This window comes from Haliotis rufescens, unplaced genomic scaffold, assembly GCF_023055435.1.
Source record: "Haliotis rufescens isolate VD_foot unplaced genomic scaffold, xgHalRufe1.0.p SCAF_3, whole genome shotgun sequence".
NCBI classification, from domain to species: Eukaryota; Metazoa; Mollusca; class Gastropoda; order Lepetellida; family Haliotidae; genus Haliotis; species Haliotis rufescens.
This window is the reverse complement of record NW_025964001.1, coordinates 43,425,670-43,439,412: the sequence shown is the minus strand read 5'-3', so window position 1 is coordinate 43,439,412 and position 13,743 is coordinate 43,425,670. Positions and strand designations below refer to the sequence as shown.

At 41.2% G+C, this 13,743-nt stretch overlaps 1 protein-coding gene across 1 annotated transcript; it reads right to left on the bottom strand.

Annotated features, from left to right (window-relative positions):
* Positions 1-9,468: 9,468 nt before the first annotated feature.
* LOC124124983 (solute carrier family 46 member 3-like) lies at positions 9,469-13,166 on the bottom strand. The gene is made up of 2 exons (XM_048403435.1): positions 12,044-13,166; positions 9,469-9,560 (listed from the first exon to the last, which is right to left on the bottom strand). Exons 1-2 carry the CDS (start codon positions 13,164-13,166, stop codon positions 9,469-9,471), a joined length of 1,215 nt encoding a protein of 404 aa, XP_048259392.1.
* Between the last annotated feature and the right edge of the window lie 577 nt (positions 13,167-13,743).

The following is a 13,743-nucleotide window of genomic DNA, read 5'->3' as shown; positions in this document are numbered from 1 at the left end:
GCCGGGCTTAAATCCCTTTTGGTCTTCATTAGTACTGATTTCATTCTTTTGGATATAGTTAATGATCCAGTTTCATACAAAATTGAAAGTAGTGATATCGGTCTCAAATTTTTAAGGAAGTATTTTGGTTTATTTCATTTTGAATGCAAGTTATAAAACCTTGTTTCCGAGAGACTGATAGCGATCCCTGTCTGAAAGCTGCATTCAACGATCGAATAAGACATTTTCCTAGGTCTAACCCAAAAATCGTAATATATTCTGCTGTAAATCCATCCGGGCCAGGACTTTTCTCACTTTTTAAGGATTTTACAGGAAGTAGTACTTCGTCATAACTGAGTTCCCCTTTGCTGTAGTATTATCTGAAAGTTTAGGAATATGAACATTATCTAATAGATTGTTTAGATAAACACTTGAAACTTCTTGTTTTGTGCAGGTTTTTGTAGAATGATCTCACTTCATTCTGAATCTCTTGTTGCTTCGTTATTCTATTTCCACTAACGGTTTCAACACCCATGTATGCTTTCTTGCTTCCAGGTTCTATAAATATTAAGATGTTTTTTCTCCCATTTCCATCTTATTAACATCCCATTTGTTTTAACCCGACTTATTTCTTTAAGATCTCCATTAATCAGTTCAATTTCATTTCGAGTCCACTTTTACGTCTCCATAGTTTCATTATCAAGTGATCCAAGCAGTTAGCTGTTTCAGTGACGTTTCAGTCAAGTCTTTTTCTCTCGTTTTTCGCGTTCCTTTTTTTTGGGCAGCATATACTTCTCGGTTTATCGGAAATAAATAAGGACCCTTTTAAATCTAATAATTATAGTCTTCAGAGATCTTATAAACAAACATTGCAAGGATTTAATCATTCAAAATGAAGAAATTAGATTAATAGTTTTTTTAAATAAAACCTGACTTTTAATGCACATAACATTATCATCATGATATTGTCACATGTCTTCTTTTTTTTATTAACACAGGTCTTTGCTTATGATTACATAGAGATATTACAAGTATTGACAACTATTCACAAATTTCCATTGCCCACAAGCACATAGAATGCTTACTTATTACTTTTGTTTGTGTCATCTACCCTGGATACAAAAATATGATTCTGTGACGTTAGTTATCAGAGCTGAACAATTAATTTTGGAAAAGGCTCAGGGCTGATGTGAGCGAAATTTGACATAGCATTGTATGGTGCACAAACGGGGAGCAAAAGTTAATTAATTATTTCTTCTTGACAATAAATAACCAATTAAATCAAACGAGTCGTACAACGACTGTTTCTGCTCATATTTCCACGCCATCACCACTGTACGTGTGATGATTAACCGATCAGTAGTGACTTGAACACCGGCAATTACACCAGCCTATCAGAACAGTGAAAACTGACTCAATATATGAATGGGTAGCGGCCAGTTTGACATCGATCACAGGACGTCTTGACAACACTGCAACTGCTTTGAAAAGCTACACATGCTATTCGTGCAACCGAACTCCAGTGTTTTAATGTCTGTGACATGTCATGGTTTTCTAAGTTACACTACTAGCGTGATAACCCGGGCTCTGTCCGACATAACACTGCTATCGCAATTGCCATGAAACGTTGTTTGTCACGTAAGTACTAAAACAATGAAAGGTCTGACATAGTCCCGTGACCTACTTACGAGCCCCATTTCTTGGTTGTTTTGTTTTTTTCATTTTTAGCCAGCATGGTGTATATCCCGCACTTTAATTGTGGTTCAATACATTGAATCTAACTGGGAACACAATAAGAAGGAAGTTTTTTTTCTTTTTAATAATTGATTAGAATTACTGAGATATGTTTGTCTTTTCTTGTAAAGTAGTATGTTTATCTCATCTCCTGACCTGATATTGATATTTTCATGAGTGGCGCAGTGCAACTGTTAACTTTGTCAGGTCAACGAGACAAACCGGTTATTTGACTAAAAGATGCAAATATTTGTTTTTATTCTGCTTGTTCTCCATGATCTTAATGTTATATCCCTTGTGTCACTAAAGCAGACTGAAAATAGTTTCGACATAAAGTGTGATTTCACTCAAGTCAGATATAAATTTTATTTTCCTCAGATTAATACAGTATTTCATCACTAAATACATATTGTAAACAAGCGTATAGTTGAAAAAGTCATCTATATCCCCCGCCCATTTTAACACGTTATGGTCCCAAACTAGGTAACTGACCCAACATTTCTCTTAGCCCATGTCAAAATAGCTGCAATGGAAATTCTAAAATAAACATTTCTAAAACTCCTTAATATCAAATGGCACTAGTTCAGTATGCGCTTTATATATAGACATGCAATGTTTGGCAAGGAAATATTTAACAGTTTATTTGTTATACTACTTAAGTAAACCAATCCTATATCAAAACTTAAATCCAACTTGTTGTCATGGAGACATAAACAATAAAAATTTCTAAAAGTGCTATATATCAAAAGGCACCAGTTCAGTATGTGCCTGGTAGACATGCAAAGTTTTTTTTAGAAAGTATTTAATGGTTTTTGAGTTACACTCTGGAAACGAACACCACCCTTATAGAACCTAAGTCCAACTTGTTGCCATGGAAACGTAAAAAATAAAAATTTATAAAATTCCTAAATAGCAAAAGGCACCAGTTCAGAGTCTGATAGACATGCAAAGTTTCGTAGAGAAATATTTAACGGTTTCTGAGTTATGCTCCGAAAACGATTTCGGGACACACACACACACACACACACACACACACACACACACACACACACACACACACACACACGCGCGCGCGCGCGCGCGCACACGCACGCACGCACGCACGCACGAACGCACGCACGCACGCACGCACGAACGCACGCACACACGCACACACGCACACACACACACGGGGGCGGGGGATAATTAGCTACTTAATACCATCTACTATACTACTTCACTATACGTTTAGATTTATCTGTTGAGACCCGGGAATAGTATTGCAAGCAACAGCTGCAAAATCATTGACATTTATGGCAAAGTCCACGTACAATCATTTTGTAAAAAAAATAATATAAAAGTGAATGAGTGAGTATTGGTTTTTTGGCACTTCTCCCACAATTACACGACAGGGTACAACAGAAAAGGGCTTCACATTGAGAGAATCGAGCCCGGCCGTTGGCATGACTAGTGAATGTTTTTACCACTAGGCAACCCCACTGTGCCTGTAACACCTAGCACACTGACTCACCTAAATTCAACATCCAGTCCACAAAAGCCGTAAAACGTTTAGAAGCAGCCGCAGATTTGAATCCGAAGATACCAACTACACCAGCTGTGGACGGCAACACAGCTGAAGTAGTAGACACCGTCCTTCAGGGCACCGTAGAGTCCCAATCTGACAGAATCCCAGCAATGGAGGACTCAACATATACAAGTTCTCGATATTTACTGTTCTATGCTGGTCTGTCATCTTAAACAAGAATACACTTATGCAGATCCAGATTAAGACACAGAGACAATAAGACGTTTTCCTAAAATAAAACCGAACATGTATTTAAATATCGTAATGGGTGAAATAAAGGTCCCAGATGCATGTTGAGGTTGGTGGCGTGTTTCTTAACCTACATCTAGAGGGGGGACTCCTTGGCAGAGCTGTTGACAACACACCCACTGTGGGAGGCCTTCCTTTCTGCAATCGCCCAGTTAGGAAAGTACTTCTCGCTATGTCGCAGGTACTGAGACATGGCTGGATGGCACTGGAACAGCCATGGAGGAACAGTTTGAGTGTAACGAGGAACAGACGGCCGAATTGGTCGTCTTATGGTCGCTGCAATCTTTAATGATGGGTTCTGTCTTACGTCCGTGGTGAATGTTGTCGTCCTTCATCCAAGCCTTGTGTATATAGGTTATTACGAATCCAATACGGGTTATCATACGACGCCTACCATTAATTGATGTGGGACATACTCGATTGATACTATCATCATATTGCATCCGCGCATATTCACATCAGGGTGATATTTACATTTTGTTGCTTTCAAACATTTTCCACACAATTTGATGACATTTAATGACAAGCTAGCACGGGTGTTCCGATAGTGTGGAAGAACCTAAGACGTTCCAAAAATGTTACTTTATAATCTTATACACCCATTACCGGACAACATGTACTATGGGCCCGTCACACTACTGATAATATAAAACCGTTTTATTACTTATTATGAAGCAGGACATATGTACACAGTGAGCAGTATGCAAACTATGTAGGAAGAATACAGATAGTAGTAGAGGGGTTGAGTGACCACAGAACGTAGGTCTTCGTGCATTTGCTTTTACATTTGCCATGTACTGCTGCAGCTACCATTCAGCTTACGTTTTTAACAGTGTGCGCTACGTTGTTACGGCAGACTGCAAGCACGTATGCAGTTTTTTGGGGGGAGAAGGGTGGTGTTTTTCTCAGTTTAATGTTTAATATGGATATAAAGTGGTCAGGGAGTAAACGTTGAATACGATCGTGAAACTCACGAGCACGGGAATGGAGCTGAATTACCAAGAATCAAAATCTAATTTCGAGCCCAGCATAATAGAGGGCGCTTATCCGCAAAGGGAATTGCCCCTTAGAGAACTGGACCACCTGAATCCCTTCTGGGGGGAAATCATAAAAGCACTGCAAATATATTAGTACGTGTTACCAAATTATTAAAACAGATCACACGGAACATGTATTCTGATTTGAAATTTCTGATTGAGCAGGACACGTTCCTGTGGTCAACTTAACTTACTTAATGAAGTTACTACTTTAAGTTACGAGTAACTACTTAAAATTAATTCTGCTGCAAATAGATGAAGAATTGCGAAAGCAGCCTAAATCAATTTGTATTCATTAACACATATCCATTCATTTAGTACACAAATGTTTGATCTTGCTCTCCACGTATCATAGTCACAAACAAAATATGATGTCTTTAGAATGTACTGCTTGGGTCACGGGTTAGATTATCAGGATAACTTTCATGGTGTCATCGCTACTTGTTTAGTGACTTCAGTTCGACTTTGGCTGGGGGCACAACACCAGACTCCGAAACCTGGGCGTCTTCTCTCGAGATGAAGAGGAATGCACTGTCAACATAAACAAAGACGTGACAGAAAGTGCCAAATAATCCGGTAAGTTTCACTAAGGACGCTGTTCAGATGAAAGTATACAAAAGCACAACTGCATTTGTAACCACGATCCTTGGTTGATTACTGATGACTGTTAAATATTTTCTTTTTTCGTGTGGTGATGTTTCTGAATATATTTTCATAAACCACAGGCCTGGAGCAACATTGAACATTGAGAATAATGATTGCTTAACTTACAATTGGCGCACACGGAGTATCATGATCACAAGTCATCAGACTCAACAAGAACAGATTAAGCAAAGTGAATCAAACTACTTCTTTACATTTGTCAAAACTGAATTAGTAAAATTAGTTTGTCACAAAATATGTGTCCAATATATCGATACAGTAACTATTTAAACCAACAAATAATAGTTGATGCTGTGTGAATAGATATAAGGCTTTTAAGTGATATACTGTCAACAAAATATAATCAAAAGGTAAACTGATTGGCTCTATTGTTAAAAGTGGGAACATATTTCTGCATAACAATCATTTCGTGAATGTTAATCAGTTATGGGTCTCACATAATACATGCAGCACAGGCTATCCCAAATCCGTCCATTACAATGAAGACCGCACCCCTGAAGGTGTCAACAGTAGCATGGTAGACGGTGTTGTACATCGTCTCCGACAGCGCGTTACAGATACTTTCCATGGCGGCAACACTGGAGAAAAGAGCACCTGCAAAAACATGGCAAATATCTCAGTCTATCATTTTGTAAATGCAGGCAATGAACTATTTATTTGTTATATTATCATCCTTGGTGTAATGTAAACACTACATTTATTAGTAAAAATAGCATATGTTGTATCTGTCAGGATCGGTACACCACGACGTCTTAAGTCGTTTTCTCTCAGCTAGATAATATACTAGTCCGCAATAGAAACGCAGTTCTGTTATTGCGGCACTGTTGCTTTTTGAACACGAACCTTGCCTTGTCTATGAAACAAAATTAAGATGATAATCGGAATTGCGTTTTTATTGCTTGTAAGATAGGGTGGTAGGTAACCATGAATGATCGTCTCTAGTTTTACTTCATTAAATGTACTTGATGTGACGTTAATGTGATATTGGTATCTTCTACATAGCAACCATTAACAGGCTTATAAAAGCCGAAAAGCTTTCTTCATCAAGGCGGAAAACCTTGAAAGTTGAAAGAATTTCGCACCTAATTTTGAAGTTTTATCAAGTTTTCCCACATAGTTTGCAGATGAGGTCTTCAATAAAGAGGTTAAGGACTACATAAATTAAATTTCGGCATATCTAACGCTTGAATCTCTAAAAGTAAGTCTAATGTCAACCACATGGAAAATCCGGACATGGCTGACGCAGGTTTATCATCTCGATCGGAGGCTGGGACGCCCTCCGTCCATAAAAAAAATAGGTACAACACATGACTCTTGTCAGATTCTCAATTTTTGGACTCTGTCTGAAGATAATTGGGATAGCTTTCCTGATGTCCATTAAAACTGGCGGTATCTTTGGTTTCGAAGTAATACGAGTTACCTCCCATATACTTTCCCTTATATCGACGTTTGATTGGTCGGTAAAATGTTAATGAAAATCAAGGGCTGGTAATTTGTGATTGCAAGAGCCATGGGAATGGATGCAGGGGTTAGTGTAAGTTTACAGAAATGCTAGCCCTGGACATGTAGAGGATGAATTATATGGGACCCCTGACTAATCTATGGCACATCCTGGATAAGATTCGGCAAGGGGAATCCCCAGATGACAATGCCATTTTGAAATGTTGTGTATTGTTGAGAAAACAACCTGTTTACAGGGACAAGCTCATGTCTCATAATTTAAACAAATGATGACATAAACTTGTCAAACTAACAAACACAAAAAGCTCTTGAAACATGATGCTAGTTTGCAGTCGGCTTGGGAATGGGAAAGGTTGGGGGGACAGTTTCTATGGCACCCTCTTGAAAGAGGTCATACGCAAAACAAAAGACAAACTCATTTTTGAGGCAGAGAAAAAATCGCTTGGTTTTGGAGCTATGTAGAGAGTTTGCTTCCAAGTCCAATCAGCCCTTTCCTGCTGTGCCCACGGTGCAGATTCATGGTCCGAGCCAGCTTCAGCAGACCGGGTAGTCACACAACTAGAGGCAGAAGAGGTCGTGGCCGAGTCGCCCAGAAACAGAGATCTAGACATCCCTATTCCACGTGGGAAAAACCTTTGTTCCGAACCCATCATAGTAGTGACACAACAGTCTTCTATGATGTCAATGCAAGAGTTCCAACCTCTAAAACGGCTTCAGGATATTTTCAAGATATCAGGCAACCTCAGACTTCCAGCAGAGGCAGACTAAGATCCGGTAGCGGCTGATTACGTCAGACCCTTGGGTTCTCGAAACTGTAAAAGTGTTCAGATTCCCGCTGATTTGGACTCCCTTTCAGAACCCACTGCCCCAAAATATGTGAGTTTGATATTCATCGTTCTTAAGAGGGATGGTGACTACAGACGAAACGACTTTATGGGCAAGTTGAACCTGAAGGACGTTTATCATATCGCCCCCATTGCAACAGATCTCAAGAGCTCACAACACTTCAGGTGGAGAGCCTCTATCTTCCACTTCATTAGCCTTCCGTTCGCCGCATCCCCTCAAGCTTTCATCAAGCTGCCACAGCCAGTCGCATGTCTCCTGACAAGGGCAGGGTGGATCTACCTGGATAACATTTTCTGCTTGAACCTGGGCTTTGTCAGACGAGTGCTTATCCCACCATTGCAAATAACCTTTCTCGGTTTCAAGATTAACTCACAGACTCTCTGAGGAGAAAGTGACAAACATTATCTCCACATGCCACAACCTTATCAGGAATAATCTGGTGTATAGTCGTCAACTCGCCAGTTTCCTGTGGACAATGTCCTCCTCAATGATAGCAGTAATCCCTGCTCAGCTTCACTGCAGGTACTTGCAGATGCAAGACTACCGTATCTCAGAGAACTGCAATGGTGCAATGGTGGTCAAACAACCTAGCAATGTTAAGCGAGAAACCGATCCCAGTGACTCATCCCGACTTGATCTTAGAGACAGATGCGTCAAACCTCGGCTTGGGGGATGTCTGCCAACAAACTCGCACATGAGGACGTTGGTCCCAGGACAAGAGCAAACTTCACATAAATGCTCTGGAGCTGAAGGCAGTTTGGCTAGACGACCTAGTTTTCAAGACTCTCTGTCGCAAGCATATAGAGGTTATGTGAATGACCAGCGAGGTACACGTTCGACTACCCTCCTCGTGATAACCATACAAATCTGGGAGTTGTGTCTGGGAAAACACTTGAACCTGTGTGCTATCTATCTCCCGGGAGTGGAGAACATTCAGGCAGACTGGGCTTCCAGCTGGATGGCAGCAACTGGATGCAACGCAGCTCTCTGTCCAGTCCCCTTTCTCCTAGAAATGTTGGTGGAAATCCCAGTCTTACTTCCCCCTACAGCAATTCTGCTGACGACGCCCCAAGGGCTGGTTCACTCATTAGTATAAAAGGTTACAGCCTTCGAAGGTTTCTGAATGGGAGTTATACAACCTGATAAATTGATAAATGTATTGTTGTGACTACTTAGACTTAGAGTATAATCAGATTTGATTTTCTTCCAGTGGTCACTAGAGTGGACCCCAGGATGATGTCAAACCTTCATGAATATCTCAGTCGCCCACCGTGATATTCCTGGAATATTGCTAAAAGCGGCGTAAAACCATACTCACTCACTTATGAATATCTCAGCGCCCCGGCCAGTCTCGGACCCGTTGAACTTCCTTCGCCTTTCAGGACCACCTCCGTGGTCTAGTGGTAGAGCGTCCGCCCGGAGAGCGGAAGGCCCGGGGTTCGATCCCCGGCCGCGTCATACCAAAAGACATCAATAGATGGTACTTGTTGTTACCCTGTCTGGCGCTCGGCATTAAAGGAAGTAAGGGACTGAAACAAGGACTGGTCGTCTCGGGATCAGTATACTGGGTCTGGGTGGGGTATTCGTGTTAAACTGCGGCATGGTATCTCAGTGGGCCAGCACTATAAATCGGCATCAGTCCGGACTTGTACAAATAGCCAAACACACGTGCATGCACGTCTCTATATAAGTGCAATAATCCTGGACGCGGAGTTAAACCTAATTTTACCCAACCTCACCTTTCGCGTTTCACATTCAATGATTGGTTAATTTAGAAGAAAGAATAAAAATGTTATTGACTCATGAAATGAATATTTCACCTCCACCTCCACACACTTCGTGTGCCTGCGGAAATTATCAAATAAGCATTTGGGTACCTAAAGACGGTTGTTAAAAAAATGTGAATTCAAATAAAATGTTCGGAAAGACGTCTCTCTATTTACCTTGTTCCAGCGGTGACGTCATCTTCGACATGGTTGATCGAGAAACAGGAGAAACGGCGAATGATAAGAGCGAAATCACTGGGACTGCAAAGTGAACATTGATTTATAGCATATGACGTATCAGGCAAAGATGTTTGTTATCTATACTGAACAACAAAAGTTCTTGTGACATTGAATAAGATTTAATGCAAAGTTATGTATTTTACCAAATCTGAAACAATTTCGGTTTGCAACAGATAAAATACTCCTGTTAGTGTTCAAATGGTTTAATTTGCCATACTGACTTCAGAAAATGCGTGATTTCATTAAAAAAACATGAACATGCCAAAATGTCAATTTACAAATCAATAGCATGTGTGTCCACCTCTGGTCTCGATGCAAGCAACACATCTTCGTCTCATGGAAAGGACCAGGTGTCGCTCAAAGTCCTGTGGGATATCTGTCCACATCTGCTGGAGCATGTTTCCAAGTTCCTGGAGTGTCTGTGGAACACGTGGTTGACGTCGAAGGCGCCGATCCATCTCATCCCACATGTCGAGGGGAGCGAGTCGGCCAGGGGATGACATTCACGTTATTTTGTTGAAGAGAATCCTGAACAAGTTGAAAGGTAATGCCGGGGCCATGACGACGAAAAAACGGTAGAACAACAGGGCCGATGATCTCGTGCCGGTAGCGCTGTCCATTTAGATTTCCCTCTACCACTTTCAAACGGGTCCTCTGTCTTGCTGTAATCCCATCCCATACCATAACGCTGCCGCCCCCGAACCGATCTTCTTCCATGACACAATGATTGACGAAATGTTCACCTCGACGTCGGTACACTCGAATACGTCCATCGCCGTGGCTGAGGTGAAAACGACACTCGTCAGTGACTAGAATTTGTCCCCACTGCACGGCAGTCCAGCGTATACGCTGTCTGCACCACTGTAGACGTGCTAGATGGTGGTTTCCTGTCAAAATGGGACGTCTGGCGGGTCTTCTGGCGACAATCCCTGCACATCTGAGGCGACGACGTACGGTTTGTGAAGATATTCGTCGGAGGTCAGGGATGCTTCTTGCAGTCACTGTTGCTGGCTGGACTCGATTTCGTAGGTGTGTTGTTCGAATCCAGTTGTCTTGTCGATTATTGGTTACGCGTGGCCTGCCACTCCGAGGATGGTCTATGACTGCATTCGTCTGTTGCCAACGTTGCCATAAACACCAAATGAAGGTTCTGTGGACGTTAAATTGTCTTGCAGCATCACGTTGGCTTCAAGCATGCCAATGGCTCGCAGACGCTCATTTTCGGACAGGCGTGGCATTTCGTAATGTTGAATAATTGCGTAATTTTGTTGTTTTTCTGAGTGGTTTTGTCAGCACGATGCGAAACAATGCATATGGAATCCCGTTAACGCACGTTTTTATACCCATTCGTGGGTAGTGAAATGCATGGGGCTTGCATAAAAGTCAACTTTTGCATGGAATGCATGCTTTTCTGTAGCAGTTGCGTTTTTGTGAATTGATTCCAAACATGTACTACAACAATGAAAACCAAACTTTACTTGTTTGAAAAATACACTAAAATAGTGGTGTCACAGGAACTTTTGTTGTTGAGTATATTTCCAATAAATGACAACAATGATGACTCTTGTGAAGGAAAAAGAGACCAGGGTATTTATTTACTTTCATGTAACGTAGGTAATATCGCCTTCATACAATAAACATCTTGAATCATGAAAACTAGAGTAAAACGGGCACGGATTTCGTTACTCAAATTAGTATAATGGGTGCAAGGACCAACGTGGCCGCGAAGTGAAGTTAACCCTAAGCCTAAGCATTTTCACGTTGTTACATCTTCATTGCATGTTACACCAGCCTGTAAATATTCGAGTTTGTGCCAAACAATTCAGTAACTGATATACAATGTAGGATTTAACTGTCTACGCTCTCGGACATGCAGCAAGGCTATTGAAACCACCCGTACCCACATTGTGTCATTTTGTTTCCCGTAGTATAAAAACCCCATGGGATGTTTTAAATGCCATCTCTATTTGGAAGTTTGTGTCAGTGAGTCAGTTTCGCTTCTTTTAGCTTCATGCCAGCCATGTCACGGACACCTCGCACAGACTGCAAGCAATGTACCTATCTGGGGAAATCAAACTAGGTCTTATATATGAATATACACAAGCTTATGTATTCTTATATATGTACATAGATGCCAAAAAAACCATGTCCATAACCCATAAGAAAACTATTACGATTCGACTATGTCATGAGCATGTGTTTATGAACCGCTATCAATAAGAGATGATACCAGATGTTCGCGAAAATGCGAGTTTTCCTGGCCCACTGGTGGGTCCAGTCACAAATACACGCAAACGCAAGTCACGTATTCGCCCGTACACACATTGGAACATAAGGTACAAGTCAATGTAAGGAATTGGAAAGTGGTTCGTGCTCAGTTTAACCTCAAAAGTAAAACTGTCGCACAAAATGAATGGTAGAGAATGGTTGACATCTTTAGTTATGCCACTATAGATGTTAACGATGAGTTTATGTTCAATGTCGCGGTATGAATGTAAAATTACCTAAATACAGCATCCAATCGTTGACGGCCAGTCCTTCCATCACGAAGGATGCTGCGCCGAAAGCAACTCCTATCAACGCAATTGACATGTCACGGACGCAAGGTTGTAAAAGCTTGAGTCCAACTAGGCTACATACAACACTGAAGGACAGTCTGATTGCACCATAGTAGCCGATTTTCAGAGAGCTCCAACAAAATGGCTTGTCTAATTGATACAAAGTTTCTACATTTGACCGTCCAAGCACTTGGAATCCGCCAAAAGTGAATATAAGGAGTGCTAGTATATACATGGCTCGCTGTTTACCTGAGCCTCTGGTGAAGAAGAATCCAAAGACGTTCTTGATGTGTGGCAGTGGAGACCACCGTTTCTCCATCTTATTGGTCATAGTTTCAGGCAGGAGTGTTATTACCAAGATCAGTCCCAGGCCAAAGATGGCAGTAATCATTATAGCAGCGTACAGGTAGTTGACACTATGTATGATGAATCCAACGGCCAATTGACCAATAGACCCTGCCACAGCAAAGCTACCCTCCACCAGAGCTATCATGACAGTACGTTTCTTTCCAGGCTCAGTCACATCTGCCGTGTATGCAAACACAGCCAGGAGATATCCGCTGAACGACCCAGTGAGACCCTCCAAAACATAGCCCAAATATAACCAGCCAAGGGGAAATCGAAACGCTATTACAAGACACAACATTGTTCCTTTCAGGACAGCCCCTAGGGTAGGTATGAAAAATAGGAATTTCCGGCCAAGGAAGTCGGAGTAGGATCCAAAGATTAGGTTGATGAAGATGGAAACAATGGATCCAGAGAGTGATAAGTATAGCAAGATATCCGACGACTGTTGTTGGATCTTGATTCCAATCAGATTGTCATGGTTGCTTTTATTTCTGCTGCAAGTGTTTCCAGTGCTGAAACTTTCGTTTGGGTTGTTTGTGTAAGACTCAGCAATACGCTTCCGGACAAACTGGCTGAGGAGTGGCGAGAAGGATATGAAACCAGACATATAAACCACCGCCACTATCCCGCAAGTCACCATGGCCCTTAGCAAGGGCACACTCTTGGCATCATTATAATCTTCATCAATAACGTTTGCTTTGGAGCTACTAGCCTTTCCCATACTGCTCATGTTTAACATGCACTATGGTGATGCATCAATTAGCTTATAGGAACAGTCATCAACAACCAAGGTTATCACGTGAATGCAACGGTGTTGATAGATACGTTCAAAATATGGAACACCACGCTTTGATCATGTGATGGGATGATAGTAGTTTAGTAACGTCCTCTTCTGTGTGTTTAAATACTTATCATGTCATGAATGTGGTAGATTGTATGACAAATGATGCTACCTCAAAGATACAAGTAATTAATTTGCGTTGCATCTCCTCCAAGTAAACTCAGTATCTTCCGTGCCGGAAACACAAATGCGCTACATTTGGAATGAGTGAATGAGTTGGGTTAAACACCTCGTCGAACATTATTTCAATAATACCACGGTGTTTGGCGGAAGTTGCAGATCCATGACACTGATGACGTAGTGATGACGAAATATTATTAATAGTCAGGCAAAACGTGACACGAACCCAAGATTAATGGATTCTATCGTCATCTTCTGCGTATTTAAATACTTATCATGTCATTAATGTGATTAACTGTAAATGATGTTATCGCAAACATATGGGCAATTGATTTGC